The 22,009-nt window shown below is 39.1% G+C and overlaps 1 protein-coding gene across 1 annotated transcript in view; it reads left to right on the top strand.

The window, feature by feature from the left end:
* The window catches only part of DDX10 (DEAD-box helicase 10), a 163,061-nt gene that overhangs the window by 28,833 nt on the left and 112,219 nt on the right, over positions 1-22,009 (top strand). Inside the window, exons 11-13 of the mRNA XM_042839055.1 lie at positions 6,346-6,433; positions 11,384-11,472; positions 16,421-16,880. Coding sequence (XP_042694989.1) covers positions 6,346-6,433; positions 11,384-11,472; positions 16,421-16,880 — 637 coding nt within the window. The remainder of the gene's footprint in view (positions 1-6,345; positions 6,434-11,383; positions 11,473-16,420; positions 16,881-22,009) is intronic.

Genomic DNA, 22,009 nt, shown 5'->3' with positions numbered 1-22,009 from the left:
AATGACACGAGAAAAGAGGCCAACCCCCAGCTCACTGCAACCTCCCTTCAGGTAGTTACAGAGAGCAGTAAGGTCTCCCCTGAGCCTCCTCTTCTCCAGACTGAACAATCCCAGCTCCTTCAGCCGCTCCTCATAAGCCCTGTGCTCCAGACCCCTCACCAGCTTTGTTGCCCTTCTTTGAACATTCTTTGCAAGCATTACTCCTGTGTAACAGACTGACTGCAGAGCAGCCAGTGAAATACACCATTTCTGGGCAGATGTGGTTATCAGTTCTGCGTGGAATATGCACAAATCTCTGATGTTAGACATCTTTTGATAGGACTGTAAAAACAAAGTCAAGCAGCTCCTGAAAGTCTAATTGCTGAAGTTTTCTTTTGACACTGCTATTCATTAAAAAAAAAAAAAACAAAACAAAACAAACAACACAACTGGATGTGGACAACATTTGTAATTTGTAAGATGTCTTTACATCTGCTGTTTTCTTTTCCTTTTAAGCATTGTAGCACCTTACAAGGACCAGCAGTTTAACCACAACAGTCTAAGTGAATGTTTTGCTACAAACAGCTATTAATATTTCTTCATTTTGTTTATGTAGGGCTATTAAAAGTCATGTAATTTGCAGAATTCATGGGGTGAATCTTTCGTTTTCCTAAATACCTGTTTAAAAGGCTAAAGGCTTTTTTCCTGACTTTGAATTTCATATCCAAGCTCCCTGTAGAGCCTGTTACAGTAAATCAGTCTTCTCTAATCACTACAAGCTGCAAATTTATAGTTAGTGCTTTTAATGATACGTTTCTTCATTGTTAAAGCAGAGCAAGAGAAACTGTAAAATATACAATAATAAATGTAGTGGTATTCAAATAAGGCAGAAAGCTACTCTTTATGTTATATAGGCATATTTATAATCAGTCTATAACTTTAAAGTTTTAGATGTAAACTGAAATGATTTTTGATAGTACCTTGAGATTGCTTCATTGCATGTAATTTTGTTGACTAGATAAAAGCTGCTTCTGAAGGAGTTATCCTTGCTAAATTTGCCTCTCTGGAAAATTTTACCCAAGGAAGAGCAGCTCTGTAGATATCCAGTGTGAAATACTGCTAGCTTCAGTCTTAGGATAAAAATGCAATTACTGAAAAAAGCTCTGGTTTTGTGTCTCGCGGTGGAGAATACTTGGATACCGATTCTATATAATGGTGTTTTTATTACTTGGGAATCCATTAAAACTTGCTGCCTTCTGGAAGCCATCGGTGCTGTATGAATACCCATTTGTGTCAGTGCCCCCAGCTGTACGTGCTGTGCTGTGTGAGGCTGGCAGCTCTGTGCAGCCGCTCCCTGTCCCAGCTCTTCCTCCTCTCTGCAGCTTGGAGGTTGTCCTTGCTGTACAGGAAGCCAACTTCCACACTGAGAGCATGGAGCAAAAATTGCTGCTGCTTGGAACCTGGGTGAAATACTGAGACTATACAATGAAATAAATCCAAACCCTCCAAAGTCTGCTTTTTAAACATTATTAATACATGTGCATTAAAGATTAAAATCTGCGAGCAAAGCTTTTCTAACAAAATAGCAATATGATCTTTGCGTTGGCTCCCTTAGAGGCTTCCTGATAAGAGCATTTCCTCTGGAGGGTTCAGCATTGAATGAATTACCATCTAAATGCTCAGATGCTGTTTTTGGGAGTTCTTAAAATAAGTAAAAGAAAGAGGTGTTGGTAAGATATCTGACTTACTCTGTACAGTCAGTTTACAGTCAGCAACTTTAGACCATTATTTTTCTCTTTTTTTTTTCTTTCTTAGTTTAACCAGCAGCTTTTCTCTTAGATGTATTGCATGCTGCTGAAATGAAGCTTCACTGCCTGTTTCCTCAGAAATCCTTACAAGGGACGATAGGAGCAAAGTGACGGGGGCTGGAATTGGCTTGCGCAGCGCAGAGACCCTGTGTGTCCACGTGATGTGTATGCTGAATGTGTGGTTCAGTATCCAATTTGCTGACACTGTACAGTTTAACATTATTTATGTGTTTCTCATTTTCTCTAAAAGGGGTGTTTTATCAGCTGCTTCACACAGTTTCATAGAATCATAGAATGGTTGGGGTTGGAAGGGACCTTTAAGGTCGTCTAGTTCCAACCCCCTGCTATAGGCATGGACTCCTCCCTCTACACCAGGTTGCTTGAGTTTCAAAGGTGTGTACATTACATGTTTGAAAGAATAATTTCGTATGTTTTTTAAAAATAAATCAATACAGATTTTGTAGACAGAAGTTGCATTGAAAGAAGGAAAGTGCAGATGTTTCTGTGGGTGAGAATCTGCTGAGGCCTGTTGTGTAGTGTCTGTGCTGGCAGCATGTTCATCACTAAAGCTATGCACAGATGTGTCTAAAGCAGAGTACTTCTAACCCAGTGAGCGGTAAAGGGAAAGCATCTTGTTTTAGGGAATCATTTGGCAGCATGGTGTTTTTGGTGGTGATTTAATTGTTTTGCTTAAATTGCAATTTAGAGAAGATGGAGAAGACAGAGTGTCTACTTAGAGCAGCACTTGTATCCTGATATTAAAAACGAGGGGAAGGAGAGGAAAACAAGAATGAGTGTTGGCCAGAAAACTCATAGAGCGCTGTCAGATATGGTCTGAGATGGAAGTAGCTGAAATTATTTGTATATCATGACATAGTCAGGAGTGGCCAAATGGCCATTTATGCAGCTGCTGGGCAAAAGTGCAGTTCTAGAAAGTTATATTACTTTTTAATTATAAATTGAGTACATACCGAGTAAGAGAAGGAAAAAACAACCTAGTTAAAATGACAGACAGTGCAATAAATTCCTCTCCTATGCTTTTGGTAGTGGATTCTAGCTCGCTGATTCTTAATTGCTCAGGCGAGCTCGTACATCATCAATTAAGTGTTTGGATTTATTAGGTTTGTCTCCTCACATAGTTACATGCCTATAATTATTGTAAGGAGTTTCATTTGTTTGGAATGAAATAACATACAAACTCATTAAAACCAAAACCCGCTTACTAGCTTTTGTATTTTTGGAATCCCACCATAAGACAAAAACAGCAGTGGTTGATTCTCTTGATGCAGTGCTGTAGAGAAGAGCATCCAGAGTTACAACTTTTTTTTGGGGATTGCAAACTGACTCATTCATTAGCAAATGCATAACTGCAGAATGTGCTGGGGACAACCAGAAACATTGCTTAGATTTACACTACCATATATTTCCTTTTAACTTAAACAAAAATCAGTGTGCATTCAAAAAATTGTTATAACCTGCCTGAGATTATTGTCCTTTGTGCCTGAAGCCCCAGTGCCATATTGTATCCTGAAAGTAATGGATCATATTCTCATGATCGACAAATCATTGTAGAAAAGAAGTAGCAGCGGGCCAGGTGGGAACTGGATCTTGCCCTGCATTTTGATTTCAGCATTGTGTCAGTCATAGGCATAGCAGCTCTGCAGCTGGTTTTGCCTTTCTTTCATTTTCCTTGCAGCTCAGACACGTCCAGCATGCGGGCTGTGTGCATCCTGGCCCAGCTCATCCTGCAGCCGTCCTGAACTGTCATGGTGCTGGCTCTTCTCACTGTGGAGCCTGGCCTGGCCATGAGCACACACCCATTGCTCAGCAGCAGCTGAATGTTGGTGTGTGATTGGCACTGGGGGCTGTAAGCAGGGCATGGAGATGGGAAAAGAGCAGTGCTAACTTAAGTTATGGCAGATAATTGCATGCATTGTGGTACACTGGCTAAACACAGTCCTGTGAACAGTAAAAAATATGCCACTGCACGTTTCCGTTTTGATAAAGGAAATTGGGAATAGTTTGCAAAAAAACTACAAACCCTCAATTTTTTTTTTTTTTGTTGTATTTCTAATTCCATTTTCAGTTGACATGAATGCATTACCTGTGATTTTTCAGATGGAACTGCAGAGTTGCAGTCAGATACTCGACTCAAACATTTGATCAGGTCCCTTTACCAGGCTTTTCTAAGCCCTCTCTCAGCAGAGTGAGATATCCCTCACTTCACAGTCGCGCCCTGTTCATGTCAGCGTTTTGTGGCTGTGAGAACACACTGAGAACTGCAGCCACTTCCATCAAACCAGTCATTGATGCGTTAGTTTCACAAAAACAAGATTAAATATCCCTCTAGTTTTATTTTCTTGTTGATCTTTTTTTTTTAGTGTTTTAATTAAAAAAAAAATTATTTGTATACACTAACTATTATTTTATGTGCGGCCCAAGACAATTCCTCTTCACTCATTGTGACCAGGCAGGCCAAAAGGTTGGATGCCCGTGATACAGACAGTGTTTCTATAGCTTCTGAGATTGTGAGGTTGCTGGATATTTTGCCAACATCAAGAGAGGACATTTGCTACTTCTTTCGTATTCTTAAAGCCAGTTATAGTATGAAGGATAATCAAATTGATTAGTCATGTTTTGCTTCTAAGCTGTGTTGGCTATTATGTGTTTGCTTGTTTTCTTTAGGTGCTTACAAATCAATTTTTCTGTATCAAGTGCAGCAAAAGCACTGCTGTAACTTCTTTTTTTTGCCACCTTGGAAGATGAGCACTATGTTTACCTGCCCCGTCTCGAAGATCTTTATCTCTCAGTGAGCTGTCTAGAATAGATGTAACTGTGGCCCTAACTGCTCTTTCTTGCTATTGCCAAGTTTCTTTTCACCCTGTGGGTTTATCTAAGTGCCCGTTAACCCATGATTTCTGGTTCTGGCATGAGCTTGGGCTGCACTGTAACTGCTGGTGGCTGTGTGATGGCACCTGCAGCTTTGAGCGAAGACCAGGAGGGGAAAAATTTGAATGTGTGTCATCTCTTAGTAATTTTCCTGTAACTTACCAGTAATTCAGTTTGTTTCTGGGATTACTGAGTGTTAATTTTAAGGCTTATTGTTGATTATTCTTGTGCTCACTTCTTCATTATACCTCATTTTGTGCTTGTGTTCCTTTATCCTGGGGTACTTGCAATGGTTTTTGTACTTGTATTCACTTGAATCTTTCCTTTTGAGTTTCAGGTCATTGTGAACCTCTTGATTTCATCTAGTTAGATTTTTGTTATTCTTCCTGTATTTTGTCTACCTCAAGATGGTGTATTTTGCACTTGTACCTTCTAATATAATTCAGTGTCACTTAAGCCACTGCTTTTATTTTGCTTTTCTACCATTTTTCCTGTGTTGGAAAAATTTGTTGTTCCTTTTCTCATTCTTGTTTGATAGAACAATCTCTGTTTACTTTGTCTGTGTTTGGTATTTTATGTGTATTTCATCTGCACTGCATTTCAAGGACTTGTTGGTCACTTTGTGTCTCGTTGAGTTTTTCATGCCTCATGATTTCTGTCTTCCATTTTTGCATGTTTGGAGTGAGCTTTTACATCTTTGACTGTGTTTTCACTATTGGATCTTTAATAGAAACTGCAGCCAAACGGTTCTTATGTCCACTGCAGTCTTCTGCTGTCTGTTTCTGATAGACATAGGAAATATAAATAATGAAGGAATAAAGCTTTGTTATCTTAAATTGTTACTTGGTAGCACTTCCAGCCCATTTAATGGCATTTTTTTTCATGTTTCACAGTCATAATAGTTTATGTTACCAAAGAAATTGCTGTAAGATATTTCTTTCCTAATATTTTAATCACAGCCATGTTTTCTCGAATGACATATGTGAACAAACCTTCTTTTTTAATCTTGTTTTCTTAAGAGCTGTGTGTTGCTGTACAGCATAGGATGATGTTGCACACAGCAGCAAGGTTCATTGTGAGAAATACGATGGCTGTGTAGAGCTCTTTACCAGCTCTAATATCATTTTCTGCCATATAGTAGCTGTTCTCTATTTTCCTGATTGATATCTCGAGGAGGTCCTAAATCTGTTTAATCTGAACATCCTTTGTTTTTGCTCATCTGCCTGTAACAGAGAATATAATTTCACTATTCCCAAGGCGATGGATTCTTTTTAAGCTTTCAAAAGTGCTGAGAATTTCCCTAGGAACATTATTATCTCAGTGTAAAGTAGTCCTGTGATTCATTGGGCTTTTTTTTTTTTCCTCATCATTTTTATAAATTCCAGAAGTATTTTAATGATGATTTTGGCTTTGGAGAAAGTTTCACATCCTTCACCAAAAACTGTAGCTGAATAAAAAGTCTGAGCTCCTGTTTCTTTCTTCTGTATTATTCATATAAAGAGTGTGTGCTTCATCCTTGATATGGTTCTACTGTAAACTTTTCAGAGTGGTGATATGTTTGTGCATATTAAAGTGATGTGGAAAACATGAAGATACTCTTGAGAACTTAATTGGTGGTTATTTGTTGTAATTGCTACAGCAAACTGTTTTTGTTTTTTTTTTTTAATAGAATTAATCCTGAGAAGATTACAGACATCCAAAAGAGAATGCAAGCTTTCTTAGCTCAAGATCAGGAGTTAAAAGAGAAAGCTCAAAGGGTAAGTAGTCATCTGCAGCTTCTTGAGACATGCTACTTAAATAGATCTGCTGTTAGAATAATTGACCTGCAGGAGTGACCTAGCAGCAGTGTTTGGAACTGCTACATTTTTCTCATGCTTTACAACATGACATCAGTAGAAAGAATAAGCTTGTTTTAGCAAGTGGTGGTACATAATAAAATCTTTCAGGTCACTTTGTTGTACATATAGGTGACATTTAAAGGGCATTACCAAAAGCCAAAAGGTCGGAAATTTGGAAGTGCCAAAGTCTGAGGAATAGAAGAAAAGCAGAGATTCTGGATTAGCATTGGAAACTGTTCATTTATGTGAACCAGCATGGGAACAGATGACACATGAAAAGATTCTACTGAACCTGAATGATAGAGTAAAATGAGAATGGGATTGTGACCAGGAGTTGTAGTCTTTCTGTTGAAAGCAAGTTGCAATATTTCAGACTGTGAAAGGAAGGTTGCAGCTTGTGGAATGTCAATGTAAGCTTCCTCATATTGCACAGGCCAAGTGCACTGGTGACAAATTATGATCATCAGCAACTGCCACAGGAAGTTGTAATTACACACATTTACATCAGAAGTGGCGGAGCAGCTGACTGAAGGAGGTTGAGAGTAGGGGGAAGCCAGCATTATCTTTCTTGGAATGAAAATGTTAACAAGTCTTTCTGTTTCTGGCTTTTTTTTTTTTTTTTTTTTTTTTGTTGTGTTTTTTTTTTTTTTTTTTTTTTTTTTTTTTTTTTTTAAGATCTCTTGAAAGGAAGAGAAAGATCTTTCTGAACTGAGCAACAGAAAATAATGAGAGCTTCAAAATAGCACAAGAACAAAATCAAACAGGGGGCTGTCTGTCAAGGTTGCAAATAAGGTCTTTGACTAATTTTGAAAATTGTAAATTGTAATTTCATTACCATGTTGAGCAATTTTTATTGCAGTTTTTCATTTATGGCCATTAGTGCAGTGTCACCTTGCAGGCAAACTGTGTATATGTTCAGTTTTTGAGAATCTTAAAATATGGACAAGTGGTTTGTCATAGTTGTTCCTCCTTAATAAGATTTGAGTGTTCAAACAGTCTACAGTGTCCTCCAGTATTCATACATATTAACGTGGATAAAACAGTAGTAATAATGCAGCTGAAATCTTGACCTCAGATTGTTAACTGAAATGTTCAGTTTATCAAAAAATGGGTCCTGTCTGTTGGAAGCTGAGAGGTCTTGACGTTTATAAGAAATAAATTCTCCTTGAGCACCAGAGTGGATGAGACAGCGGTGCAGGGGTGTAGTTCTGCACAAAAATTCAGGTAGGATGTATTTTGCTGTGTTGGGGGCATGAGATCTCAGTCATTGTGTCCTGCACTTTGGAGGCCAAAAGCAAAAACCCTGTTTGAGAAGTGTACTTGAAAGGGATAGAATTAAATTCTTGGTTACTAATTGCTTTAAGGAATTTTGCAGTTCATCTTGTGGTTTGCTTGCTGTTGGTTGGAATGAGACAGGGTGAATCAGACTGATGTCCTTTGCATCATCTGTAGTTCTCATGGACTCGTGCCACCTTCTGTTCTTTTAATTTTGGTGTTAGATCACCTAGTCTGAGAAAGTTCAAAAATATTTTTCTGCTAACTTGAATGTTTTTGTGTGGGAGGAGATGGGACAGCAGGGTGATGTCTGCCACTGCATTCTCCATCTCTCCTGCAGGGACTTGCTGGATGCTCTGGCAACATAATCAGTTACAGTTCGAGATTCCAGTCAAGCTCCGTTACTTTGAATTCTGTCAAAATAGTACATAAATTGATTTTTTTCTTAATATTTAAAACAGTTATCCAAGAAACACATTAATAAAATAAAACTACAGATATGGCAGATTAATACAGCACAGTACTTGATGTGTTTTCTTTTTCTAGTAGTTCTGCTAGTCAGAACCATTTTTTTAGCTGCTCCTGTGATACAGCTGTGATATGTTTCTGGTATGTTTCTGATCTGTGATATGTTTCTGCTCAGCATTAATGTTACCCATGAGGGTATGATTTAATTCATGTGATAGTATTTTTGTAACGTTTGGTTGCAGTAGGAAACAAAAACTGACAAACCATCACAAAAGTTAGATCAAAACAGTAAAAAAAGCAGTGGCTAATATAAAATGATAAAAGAGAAGGAATAGAGCTCATACTGACAAAATTCATCTTCCCTCAGCTCTCCAGTCTGGATGCGGAGATGTGACCAAATGTTAGGAGAATTGGATGAAATCCAGAACAGACAGTGTTTTAGAACTTGAAATGAAGGCACATGAAATCAAATCAGAATTTGGATTAAGTTGCCACAGTTTTGAAGAAGCTATTTGCTTTTTCTGTACTTAATGCTTCTTAAAATTAAGTAGAATAAAGTCAAGTTTCTCTTCGGTTATACACACACATACAAACACACACACCCGATATAAGATTATATATATATATATATGTATGTATAACCTTTTTGTTTTGCATTAAGGCTTTGGGGTAGAGAATATCTCTTATTGGAAGTGTTCAGAGTGTGTGAAATAGCAAGTGAGGTCAGCAGAAAGCTTGAGTCATCACCATCCATGGATGTGTTTAAAAACTGTGGATGTGGTGCTCAGGGACATGATGTAGCAGAGGGTTGTTAGAGTTAGGGTAGTATGGTTAGGTTGTGTTGGACTCGATGATCTCTAAGGTCTTTCCCAGCCTGAATCCAGTCTGTGAGAAAGCTGAAAAAAATTGTTTCGAGTGTCAAAGGGCTGAACCCTGATAGCTGATAAACATTACAACATAATGCACTTGTTTGGTTCATTCTCAGTTGTAGAATCATGGAATGCTTTAGGCAGGAAGTGTCCTTAAAGCCCACCCAGTTTCACTCCCCTGCCATAGGCAGGGCTGTCCCCCACCAGCTGAGGCTGCTCAGGCTCCCATCCAACCTGGCCTTTAAGGCCACCAGGGCTGGGACACCCGCAGCTCTCTGGGCAGCTGTGCTACCACCTTATTGCACACTGAATGAAGGATTTTTATTAACATCTAATCTAAGTATCCCCTTACACAGGCTTGGTACATACACAAAAAGATGTGTTCTTTCCACCCCTTATTGATAATTTCTAGACTGTGTGTATCAAAGAAATACTAGTAAAGTAAGTTACCCAAAAGGCACAATGAGCTTTCTGCTCTGTGGGTGCACTGACCCACGTAGACCTTACAATCTGTAGATATTGCAACTTTCAGATTCACAGAAAAGGTAGTTTTTGTTTAACGTAATTTTTCCCATCTGTCACAGAAAGAAGGGACTGTCATTTCTTTTTGCTGTCACTTGCTAGACAGCAGTAGATTAATGAGATCTGCCAACTTTTATGTCTCTTTCTGTAGGTTTCTAGTTATCTTGGTAAAATGTTTAATAATTTAATGTGAGAAAACAAGTATTTTATTCTGTACCTTACGATTGATTGTAGCTGAGATGGGGTGTGATAAAATCTTCCACCCCAAGAATTGAGAGATGATCAGCTATGAAGCCACCTGAAAACCTCAGCATTTAAAAAAGACCAGTAAAAGAAAGCTTCTCTAACCAAGTGTAGGACAGCTTGAAAAGCATCTCTCTTTACAGAAGTTCTTACTTCCACTGGCCAAGGAAAGAAGTATGACATTGTGACTGCTTAATCTATGGTCTCATAGTTCTCACATCTGGAAAAGTTTTTCTTTGGAGCGTTTCACCATAAAAGCTTGGTGTTTCAGACTTTTGTGTCTCTCCTCTGTCTTAGGTTAACAAGCAGTAGGAACTTTTTAAATTCCACTTGAATTACCAAGGCAAAAGTTTTCTCTGACAAGAGTGCAGGTAGCAGAACAGGGGTGTGTTTGTAGTGTACTTGAATGATACTGTGTGCCAGTTTAATTAGCTGTTGGTTCTAGTGCTTGCTGGTTTAAAAGAAAAAAAATATTGTAGTAGTGTGTAACCACAGAAGGCCAGCTCAGAATTCTGCTAGTGCGTAAGGAAAGCAGTAAATGGCCAATTTAGCAACCAACTGCTACTTTGGAACAAATGATACAATGTATTGATGAATGAATGTTAGCTTATCAGAACATCACCTGCTTTTGCTGCAGGAGAGAGTGGTGAAATACTGCAAAGCAATTTTCTATGATTTTATTACGATTGGAATAGGACTAAAACTGTTTATAGAGCTATCAGTGGTGACAGAAGTGCTAATTTCAAGAAATGGTAGGCAGAAATATACTACATAAAAGAAAGGTGAATGCTAAAAGAAGAGCAGGAATCTGTCCTTTGGAGAAGGGCGGAGGGAAAAATACAGCGGAGGATGAAATTGTCCTGTTAAGTGATGTTTCCAGTTTTCCTGGTGAGCATCATGGATTTATTGCAATGTCAAGCTTGGGCTCATATTAATAAATGTCTTGTAGTGAATTTATGCTGACCAGTTGAGCTGCGTTCATCGACTGCAAGTGTATGATTAGCTGGTGGCAAAGGCAAGGTGATGAATTATCCTAGGCTGTAGTGAAAGACAGTTACATTGAGTTGAATTGCCAGCGGCTACAGTTAAGGCTGATACACTTCAGACTGATAGCTCCTTGGCTTCTTTTTGTTTCCATGTGATTCAGTTGTCAAAATAGAGGAATGTCATTTAGAAATTCAGGAAATGAGGAAAAAAAAAATGTCAACAATGTTTCTTTTTTGGCTAAGTTGCTGTATTTGCTTTCTAGTGAAAATAAAAGGGCACACTACTGGCAAATTCAGCCTATTCATGTGCTTTAATGAAATATTTGTGTATTTGAAGTTGTATCACTTTGGTAGCACCAGTAAATTTTGACTGATGGATATGAGGTAAAAGAACTTCAGCCTGAAATCCATTTAGAGTGAAATTTTATTTCTGTTTAGAGCAATGATTTTGTGTGTCGGTAATTGAATGAAAAGCTTTTAAAAAAATACTTTTATTTTCTTTTCAGTGTTTTGTATCCTACTTGCGTTCAGTTTACTTAATGAAGAACAAGGAAGTATTTGATGTTTTCAAATTGCCTCTAGCAGAATATGCCCTGTAAGTATGGCAGAAAATATGGAAAGTGAAAAGTGTAAAAAGAAGCCTCAATGTGTGTTATAGCTTTAAAAAGCTTGTTTAACTGTTAACACATAACATTGGAAAGTTTCTTGTATTCATATTTCCATGTTTATGCAGTGCTCTTTCCTATTTTAAAATACATTTTAAGTAAGAATGATGTGTAAAAACAGTGCACCTCTACAAGGAGAGATGAATCGTACAGCAGAAGATACAATAAAAGACAGAACTTACTGAGTAAAAGGATAGAGAACAAAGAATTCTTGTTCAGGTACATCCTCCAACCACGTAGCTACATGCTGGCTATTATCTAATGAGAAATTGAGATATTTTGTAGTCCAGTTTTGGGTGTGAAAGAAACATTGTTCCCTTGATATAAATTACTTTTCAGAAGATACTTAGGGCTGGGTAAAGATGAAGCAGTTCTTCACAGGTCTGAATAGTGTGCATTTTACTATAGAAGCTTTTGTACATATATTCTACATTTTCTTATGGGAGGGAAATTAATTTTGACAGTTTGACATTAAAGATGACAGCCATCTGAGGTTGTTTTAAAATGTGAGGCTTTGAAACAATCTCAGGGGACATAGGGTAGTCAGAAGGGAACAGGAGGGTGATCAAAAATGCATAATAAATTGATTTTATGTGTCTTTGGAATTATATACAGAGAAGACCTAAGTCTTCAAACTTGTTAGTAGATGGCATAATGAACTAAAATGTGACAAATTACTTGATTATGGAACACCTGGTCTTCCTGTGCTATGCTTCAATTAACACGATTTTGGTTTTTTTTAAGGTAATAAATCTGTTATAAAATATGCTTTGTGGACTAGGAAATTTCTAAGACAACTGGGAAAAATTTCAGCAATTTCCTTACATCTGTTGCCTGCCCCTTCAACACTGTGGTTTGTCAGTGTCTTTAAAACTGAACTGTGGGTCTTGCTGTGCTGAATGACAGAAGATGAGGACTGAAAGGACTGGTCACAAAAACTTAACCAGTGTTTTAACAAGCCTGCTTACAGATGGTGGTAGTGATGAAGTCTAGGAATCTCAGTACCTCTTTCTGAATTTCAGCATTTAGTATCAGATATTTATGTAGACAAAATACTCCATAGTTCCTGTTGGCCATCTGAGCCAGGATTTGACCCTTCATGAAAGACGACCCTAATCTCAACTCAGCCAAATTACTAATATGCCATTGCTGTGATAAAATGGAAATAATGGGCAATTTTTGGGTGGAGTAGAACAGATAATATGGACTATATGGAAGCATAATCAAAAAGTCAGAAGATAACACATTTAAGAGATAATTTGGAGATTCTACTCTGAGCAGTTTCTGTTGCATCTCTTCTTTCCCTCTTTCCAGACTGTAAGGCTTGCTTACATACACCCTGCAGCCCTCTGTCTTTCCATTCACTGCACATGCCATAGCACACTGAATCTCCTCAAAGTATTTCAGACTTTCTTCAGAGACTTACTGCTAGCCTGATAGCTGTTACTTGACTAAAATCCGATAGAAAAAACATGCTGCACTCAGGTTTGCATTTCAGTATGTCAGGCCACCGTTGCTCTTTTACCTGGCTTGTCTGTGCACTGAGATTGTTTTCAGTGCTGCTGACAGTCTGCGGAAAAGCAGTGGTCTTTTTTGCGCATCTGTGTGCATATAGGTAGATAACTTTGAAAGTAATGCCTCCAATTTATTTCCATGGAAACTGCAGCAGACACAAAGAGCACAATAACACTGATAGAGCAAATTTACAGCTACAAGACACTGTTTTTCAGCATAGCCACCACCATTAGCTATGCATTTTTGCCAGCTATGAACAAGAGCCTGCATGCCCTGCTCAAACTCTGCACCAATGGAGGTGACCCCCGATTTCACCCCTCATACATAAGTATTCCAGAGATATTGTGACCTTTGAGCTATGATAGTTAATGTTGTATCCAATATCCTTTCATTACAAATTGCTATCAGAAATAATTTGCTGAGGAAGACTTAATCAGGCCTGTGACCAGAGCCAGCCTTCAGGTTTCATGAAGGAGAACCTCCACACTACATAAAAGAGAATTTGTGTTTTTATTGCAAAAGCCAGTGTTGAAAATGTAAGCGAAGGTAAACAAATAAGAGAGAAAAGGAGTAATAAGTCACTCTGGCCTCTTGGTTAGGAGTCAAGGTAAAAAAGAGGTGGGGGAATATTTATTTTTTTCTTCTTAGGCTATCTAACATAGCACATTTAAATCTGGGGGAATATGTTAATAGGCAAGTCTGCTGGATTTAGGTTAGTCACTGCTGTAAGGAGCTGCTAAGGAAGTAATTCCCTGTTTTCCTTGTGATTTCCAGGAGGAATGCAGCATATTTTTCTGTTTATCTCTTCACTGATACACAGAGAATAAAGATAGCAGGCTGAAGCCAAGTTGTTTGGGAAATATCTAATGCAGACAACTTCGTACCCAGCTGAATATAGCATTGTTGCTTACAGATCGGTGTTACAGAATAGCAGGTATCTGCAGGTGCTATCAGACCTGAAGTGGGTGATACTAGAATGCACAGTCCATCTCTCTAAACCTGTCTGTCCTGTCACGGACCAGAGAAATAGGGCACTCCACTGCAGCTATAGCCTTGATCCTTATGATGTGGTCAGGACAGAAGGTTTAGTTTGTTTTCCTGCTCTGGCTGCTGTCAGCAAGCGCAGAGCTGCCCAGTGTTCTGCAGACAGTGCCAGGTATGGCTTTGCACATCTCAGCCCTTGGGTACTGCTTGGCCTTCCTTTTTGCTGTCATTGTGCATCTTTTCTTAAACACAGGCTTCCTTTGAAATTAATGGCCTGGCCTTAATTACTTTTTCCCAGTTGGTTGCAATTTTGTACACCTGTAAGCAGACAAGGTTATTTCCCATGCCGTTACCAAGATCCTCTCCAGTGTTCTGTGGAGTTTGGGCGTTGTTCACATTGCTCTCCCTCAACAGCCTGTGAGATCCAGCCTTCCCTTTCTGATCTTTCTATGCCTATTTCTGTGAGCATCTGAGCTTTCTGGTCCTCTGCAGTGGCAGAGATGTGCTGGAGATGAGGCTGCACAGCACAGAGCTCCCCCTGCCGGGCTCTGCTGGCCGTGGGGTACCCCAGGGTCTGGTTGGCCCTTTGGGCTGCCTGAGCACTGCGTGCACCAGTCTGTTCATATATCCAGGGTTGTCCCACGTGCAGAATTCAGCAGAGAAGAGCATACTTTGTTTTTCTCAGGGCTTGGGCTGTAGAACATGAATCCATGATAGCTTCTTTGTGGCATCATCTCTGATTCTGGCCCAGAAACTCTTGATGATCTTGGTCTGTCTTTTTATTAGTTAAACGTCTTGCATTTTATCTCCTTAGTGTAGACTTGAAGCTTGCTAATCAAAGAACACAGCAAAAGCCATTTTTCTGTTTGTTTTGGTTATTAATCAAGCCACCTGGAAAGACTGTAAAGTCAGATTTGTATCACTTCAATTGATTTGATTTCTCCTATTTTCAAGAGCTTTGTACATTCTGTCATCTGAAAACATTTTAAAAGCTGTAAACAAATAATGCATATATTTTCTTTTGAGATTCTGGAATATTTACTTTTCTCAGACTATTTTAAGTCATTTCCTGAATCTGTTTTACTGTAGAAGAAATTGCTGCGTTGTGCTTTTGTGCATTCCTGTAATTCTGAACAAGTTTAAGGTGCAGTATGTTTGTGTTTATTAAGTGCTGTAACTTCATATCAGAATGAAAAGCCAGTTTGCATAAGAATTGGTATTCTGCAGAAACGATGACAGGTTATTTACAACTGTCTTGTGTTTCAAAAAAGGACTGGAAAGAAAAGCTCATTTATATATGAAAATCTTTTAGTGCATCTGAACTTTAGATTGGAAAATTGATTAAGAAATGTATTCTGAGGAAACTATTGCATCTAACAACACAAGGAAACTTTCAATAGTTGTAGAATGCCTTTCTCAAAGTGTTCTCAGTTTGGAAGATACTATAAAAAAGAGATGGTAGTGACCTAAAATCCTCAAGTTTCTTTAGGAATTCTTATAGTAAGAAGTGTTTGGAGGATTTTTATGTGCACAGATTTGTCTTTTCTTAGCAATATTAAACCTCTCTACCTATCTCCAAGACTAAGAGCTGTGCTGCTTGGCTTATGGGTCATTTCGGTTCTTGTAATTCTAGTCTTCTTTTCTAGGATGGATAGGAAAAACTGGCAAAATATGTGTTCACATACAGATATGTTCACATGTTCTCTTGTTCTTCTCCCATATAATATTTCTGAATTCTGAAAAGCGGAATTTTTGTCTGCTTTTATAAAGCATTAGCATAGGAATTACTGGGTTTAATAATAGCGCCGTGGCACTCAGTTATATGTGCCACAAAGCCAAGGCTTTGCTGTAGGAATAAAGGCAGATGGGATTTCTTTTAAGGTACAAATGTCTGTCCCAGAGCTTTTCCCGCAGCTTATCCATACTGTTTGTTCTTCTGATCACCACGAGATGGTAGGGATGATGTTCTGGGTGTAGTTCTAGCAGCGAAGGATACCGACTTGATGAGTGCTCTGTGCTTGACGTGCCGTCCATGTATCTTCAACACCAAATTGTATCGGTGTTTCTTCTGCTTATTTCGTTATAGATCATATTTAATTTGCTCTTGTCTGCAGGTTTTCATGTTCTTTGTTTTCTTGGTCTTCTCCAGTGTTACCTCAATTGTTTCATCTGCATTCCTCATTTTCATTTGCGTCTTTCAACCTACTGTGTACTGTTGAGTACCAAACACTATTCTGTAAATATATTGATCAAAGTGTGTAAGTTTAAATGATCATAGCTACAATGGAAGCACTTGAGCTGTTAATGAGGTCTTCTAATTTAGTAAAATTTTTGTATCTACCTTTCAGATTAATGTATTTGTTTAATTCCATGCTCTAGATCACTTGGGCTTGCAATGGCACCTCGTGTGAGGTTTCTTCAGAAAGTTCAGAAACAGTTATCAGCAAAAAAGACATCTGAAAAGAGAAATCCCTTGAAAGAAACGGAGCAAAACAAAGATACCGTCTCCTCACTGAAGAAGGAAGGAATGGAGGAATGCAGAATTAATTCAAGTGGAAAGTTGTCTGTTAACAGATCAGAGGAAAAGGAGAGAAGGAAAGAAACTCAACAATATCCTTCTTCCAGTGAAGGCACTGAAGAGAGTGAGTCTGAATGTGAATCAAAAGAGGCATTTGAGGAGGAGGAAAAAGAAGGTGCTTTGTCAAGCCGCGTTCCAAACACAAACTCCATGCAGTTCTTTGAAGATGATGACGACGACGACGATACTAAAGATCTTGATTTGCTGACAGTGAAACGGCGGGATGTTTTTGACTTGGAATCTAAAGACAGTCCAGCGCTGGTAAGTGCACTTTACAGTAAGACTTATGAATTTCAGTGATTTGACTTTGAACACCCTCTGGAAAGGAGAAAATTCTGCTCTTAGCAGTATACTTGCTTGAAGTCACGTGTGTTGCCCTCAAATATTAGAGATTAGAATTGCTCCCAGAAGATAAGGGGTGTGACTTATGCTGTTATAATTTTGTATTCCTAGCATAAAGTAATATTATTTGCATGACATATGTCTTTGTAGTAGTTATAATTTATGAACGAGACCTGAATACTTGACAATTTTTTGACAGAAAGTGTCTATTTAATACTTTTAAATACTTTAAATACTTTAAATACTTTATATATTACTTTAATAATACTTTAATAATACTTTAAATATTTTATAAATTAAATACTATTTAATTTATTTAGTGTCTATTTAATACTTTGCTTTTACCTTCCTACTACAACCTAGCTATAAACTTTAGTCCTAATTTTGATGATGTTATTGGGTTTATGACACCAGGAACCAAATTGCTGTACATGATGAGCTGTTTCCTAATACTGATAGTAACAAATGATTTTTACATTAATGTAAAAGATCCAAACCATTAATGTAAAGATCTTCAAAAATTTTCCTTTCAACAACACCTCTGCTAGTAGGAATTGATCCAAATCAGGTCAGAAAACAAGTGAGCACTTCTTATAGAACATGATTATAAAGGTTATTAAAAATAATTATATAGAGTTTTATTTCCTTGATCAGGAACTATTAGCTGTACTATTGGGTTACTCTGTGCTCAGTATTCTGAGATACGTTGCTTTCATTTAATCTTAAAGATAATGTCTTAGTAAAGTGTTTTTTCTTCTTTTTTTTTTTTCCTTCCATAAAGCACATTTGGTAAGTGCATGTTGTGAATCCTTTCCTACCTAGCAACTATTTCTCTGTAAAAAGGATATCCAGATAGCCATCTGCTTCAGCAAGGTGTTTTTTCTAACATGCAAGGGGAGTCTCCTGTTAAGCAGTGTACTTATTTTTTCAACTGATATTTGAATTTTTTCTTTTTCTGTGCTGTTATTTAACAGCATGGGGCACTTGTCATGAACTTTTGCTAATCAGCCGACTAACTGCATTTTTTATAAACAGCATTTTTCCTTTAGTATTTAGTGTGCATAAAATAGTCTTATCAGCTAACTTTGTCAAAGCTGAGCACTTGAACTCTCTGCTACCTTCAGGAGGTTGTCACAGTTTCCCATCTGTGGCCAGAAATGTGGAGGAGGATGGGTGTACTTAGGGGAGTAGGTTGGATTAGGGATCTTACTTCTGTTCCTCTAGTTCTAAAACTGAATTGTCCTCTGTCAGCCCATGGCTGGCCAGTGTTAGTACTTGGCAGATCTGAGTGAATGTGGCAGGAGCTTGCATGTAGGTTGCTCTGGAAGTAATGCCTCCTATTCTTTTCTTTTTTATTCTGATTGGAATTTCATTACCTTCTGTTCCATGCAGTGAGATACATTGCTTTTTCTATAAAGATGAGATTGGTCAAAATCTATTTGAAGCATCATCTTCTTCCTCTTACCAGCTCTTCTTAACTCATATTCTTGAATGTAAATTCATGTCAAGTGTGTGACTTGGTCTCCTTGGTGCTCTTTTGGAGATGGCAGGCTAGAAAACAACAAAGGATGCAAAAGAGAAGGGGTGAAGCTGGCTGACTTGAGGTGGTGCTGATTTCCTCAGGGATGGCCCTCTGCTCCTGCTGTAGCAGCATCTGCTATCTGAGAGAATAAAGCTGTTCCTGGGCAGCCTGCTAGAGCGGGAAAGCGTTATTCCTTGGAGGCACGTTGCAAGGTTAGCATTCTGGCTGAGTAAATACCTAGGTTGTTTATTTTTTAAATTGCAAGTCAATATGTTGATACGCCATAAATCCTTCTTACAAAACTGGCCTTAGGTTTCTATCCTACTAACTGCGTGCTTGTGTGTTTCCAGTTGAATTGAAGCAAATTACAATTTACATGAAATACAAAACATTTGCATAGAAGTGAAGTGGGCCTACATTTGGATGTAAGCCACAGTGCTGTAAAAGCAAAGTGTTATGAAAAAATGTCTTACGTCAGCCATGAGTGGGAATTAAACCTGCTGATAGAACCTCTTTATGCACAAAAGCAAGTGCTGAAGGCATCCTTTAAAGTGGGTGGAAAATTGTAAGGAAATCACAATTTCTTAGCATGTAGTTTTAATAACTTAAGTATAACTGGAACTTGTTTTATAAGAAACAGTGTGATGTTCAGTTATATCAGATATAAATCAGATATCAATCATGTCACTGAGGAGTGCCTCTGGAAGCTATCTGTGGAGGCAGTTCTAACCCAGGGACAGGAGTCAGCGAAAACATTTATTTCTTTTCTTGGACAACTTTTCAGGTTTTCTTTTTGCCTGTCATCATTCTGTTTAAATCATAGAATCATAGAATCACAAGCTTGGAAATGACCTATAAGATCATCTAGTCCAACCGTCTCCTCATCACCATTGCCACCACAAACACTAAACCATATCATGCAGCACATCATCCAGACCCCTCTTGAACACTGCCAGGGACGGTGACTCCACCACCTCTCTGGGCAGCCATTCCAGTGCCTGACCACTCTCTGAGAGAAAAAGTTCTTCCTCATGTCCAACCTAAACCTCCTCTGATACAACTTGTGGCCATTGCCCCGTGTCCTGCTTGTTGCCTGGGAGAAGAGGCCAAATCCCTCTTCACCACAACCTCCCTTCAGAAAGTTGTAGAGTGCAATGAGGTCTCCCCTGAGCCTCCTCTTCTCCAGACTGAACAATCCCAGCTCCCTCAGCCGCTCCTCATAAGACTTGTGCTCCAGACCCCTCACCAGTTTTGATGCCCTTCTCTGCACACGCTCCAGGACCTCAACATCTTTCCTGTAGTGAGGAGCCCAAAACTGAACACAGTACTAGAGGTGGGGCCTCACCAGTGCTGAGTACAGGGGGACGATCACCTCCCTGCTCCTGCTGGCCACACTATTTCTAATGCAGGCCAGGATGCCGTTGGCCCTCTTGGCCACCTGGGCACACTGTCAGCTCATGTTCAGCTGAGGATCAACCAACACCCCCAGGTCCCTTTCCTCTTCACACTCATCCAGCCACTCATCCCCAAGCCTATAAAGCTGCATGGGGTTGTTGTGGCCAAAGTGCAGGACCCGACACTTGGCCTTGTTGAACCTCATCCCATTCACCTCAGCCCAGCAGTCCAGCCTGTTTAAATCGCTCTGAAGGGCCGCCCTACCCTCAGGCAGATCGACACCACCTCCCAGCTTGGTGTCATTTGCAAACTTTCTGAGGATGCACTCAATCCCCTCATCTAGGTCATCAATAAAGATATTAAACAGGATGGGCCCCAGTACCGACCCCTGGGGGACACCACTTGAAACGGGTCGCCAGCTGGACTTCACTCCATTCACCACGACCCGCTGGGCACGGTCCTGTAGCCAGTTCCTTACCCAAAGAAGTGTATATCTGTTCAGACCACGGGCAGCCAGTTTCCCCAGAAGAAGCCTGTGAGGGACCGTGTCAAAGGCTTTGCTGAAGTCTAGGTAGACTGCATCAGCAGCCCTTCCCTCATCTACCGGTCTGGTCATCCAGTCATAGAAGGAGATGAGGTTGGTCAGGCACGATCTGCCTTTCATGAACCCGTGCTGGCTGGGCCTGGTCCCCTGGACACTGCGCGCATGCTGTGCAGTCTCACCCAAGATGATTTGCTCCATAACCTTCCCTGGTACTGAGGTCAGGCTGAGAGGCCGATAAATAGAACATTTGTGCATTTCTTGTTAGGTTGAAGTGTGTAACAGGGGAACAGGGGCTTTTGAGGCAGTCTTTTGAAAGAACTCGTAATCGGTTTTAGTTTCCAGATCTGTTGATCACTTACTATTTTAAGATAATCGTGTTGCTTCTTTGTTGTCCTTTCAAGTTCGGCTGATTTAGCAGCCCTTCTTTTTGCTTCAAATGCATCTTCAGATTCTTCTCTGTTGATTTCCATTTCAATTAATTTTCTAGGGACTCAATAAAATCTTCTGTAGTGTATGAAAAATTCACTGTAATTGTTTATTTTGCCTCTAAGGAAGTTTTCCAGATGTTTGTGTCAATTGCTGTGCTGTGTAGGAAAACTGAAAAATCTACAGGATTAAAATCTTGTCTCTGAGTTACGGGTGAGACTTCAAATAAACGGCTGCTATGCATCTCTTAAAATGGTCATCCTAAATGCTTTTAGTCATGTTTCAAATCTAGGAAAAAGTATTATTTAGGAATTTCATTCTAAAATTTGCCCTCCTTATAGATCTCAGCTGTATGTGTCGTAAGCTACTGAGTAAGTACTCGATTCTGATGTGGGTGATTTTGCTTCTGTGAGAAGTTTTACATTTGAAACTGCTTTTCAACCATTGTGAGCTGTGTTTGTTTTGATGTCTGCAGTGCACTTTGTGAACTTTTGGTGGCTTTTGTAATGAAGAATGCAGTATAGAAAGATGCCACATCTATCAGGGGCTTGCCTTTAACCTTTCAGTTACAACCTTTGTTAAGCACATTCTGCTATGAGCCAGGAAAAGCTTCCTCAGTTCTGATGTCAGTTGCTCGTAAGTCATTATCTTTTCTATGATTGTGCTGCTCATCTAGCAGAAATGCTGTTTACAAAGTTGCTAATGAATGGAGCTCCTGAACCAAGCAGGGCCACCTCTTTATTATAGGTGCTGGAACTATGGCTTAAAAATTCCTTAACTCCATGTGCTCTCTAAAGCAGCCTAACAAGCCTTCTCCACTGCACTGAATCTACTGCAGTATCACACAGGTTGTTGTCTTGGCAAGAAAAAGCTGTTTTCAGAGCATTTCTGTGGTTAAGTTACACTGAAGCACTGTGAAGCTCATATTTAACCACAGAAGTTTTGAAACTGTTTTTTGAAGATGATCTTTCTGGTGTATCTATGATAGCAGTGTACCACACTGCTTATGTGCTCATGTTGCAGCGTGTAAAGTAAGCTGGTGTGAGTTCAGATTGCAGCAAGACACCCTTTGTCTTTTGATTAAATGAGACCCAAGGTGACTGAAATGCATGGTGTTGTATCAGAAATTATGAGGATATCAAATGATTTAAGATGATTCAT

This window comes from Centrocercus urophasianus, unplaced genomic scaffold (assembly GCF_019232065.1).
Source record: "Centrocercus urophasianus isolate 14NV4802_14NV808 unplaced genomic scaffold, USGS_Curo_1.0 seq_9, whole genome shotgun sequence".
Classification (NCBI taxonomy): Eukaryota; Metazoa; Chordata; class Aves; order Galliformes; family Phasianidae; genus Centrocercus; species Centrocercus urophasianus.
This window is presented reverse-complemented; position numbering and strand designations above follow the sequence as displayed.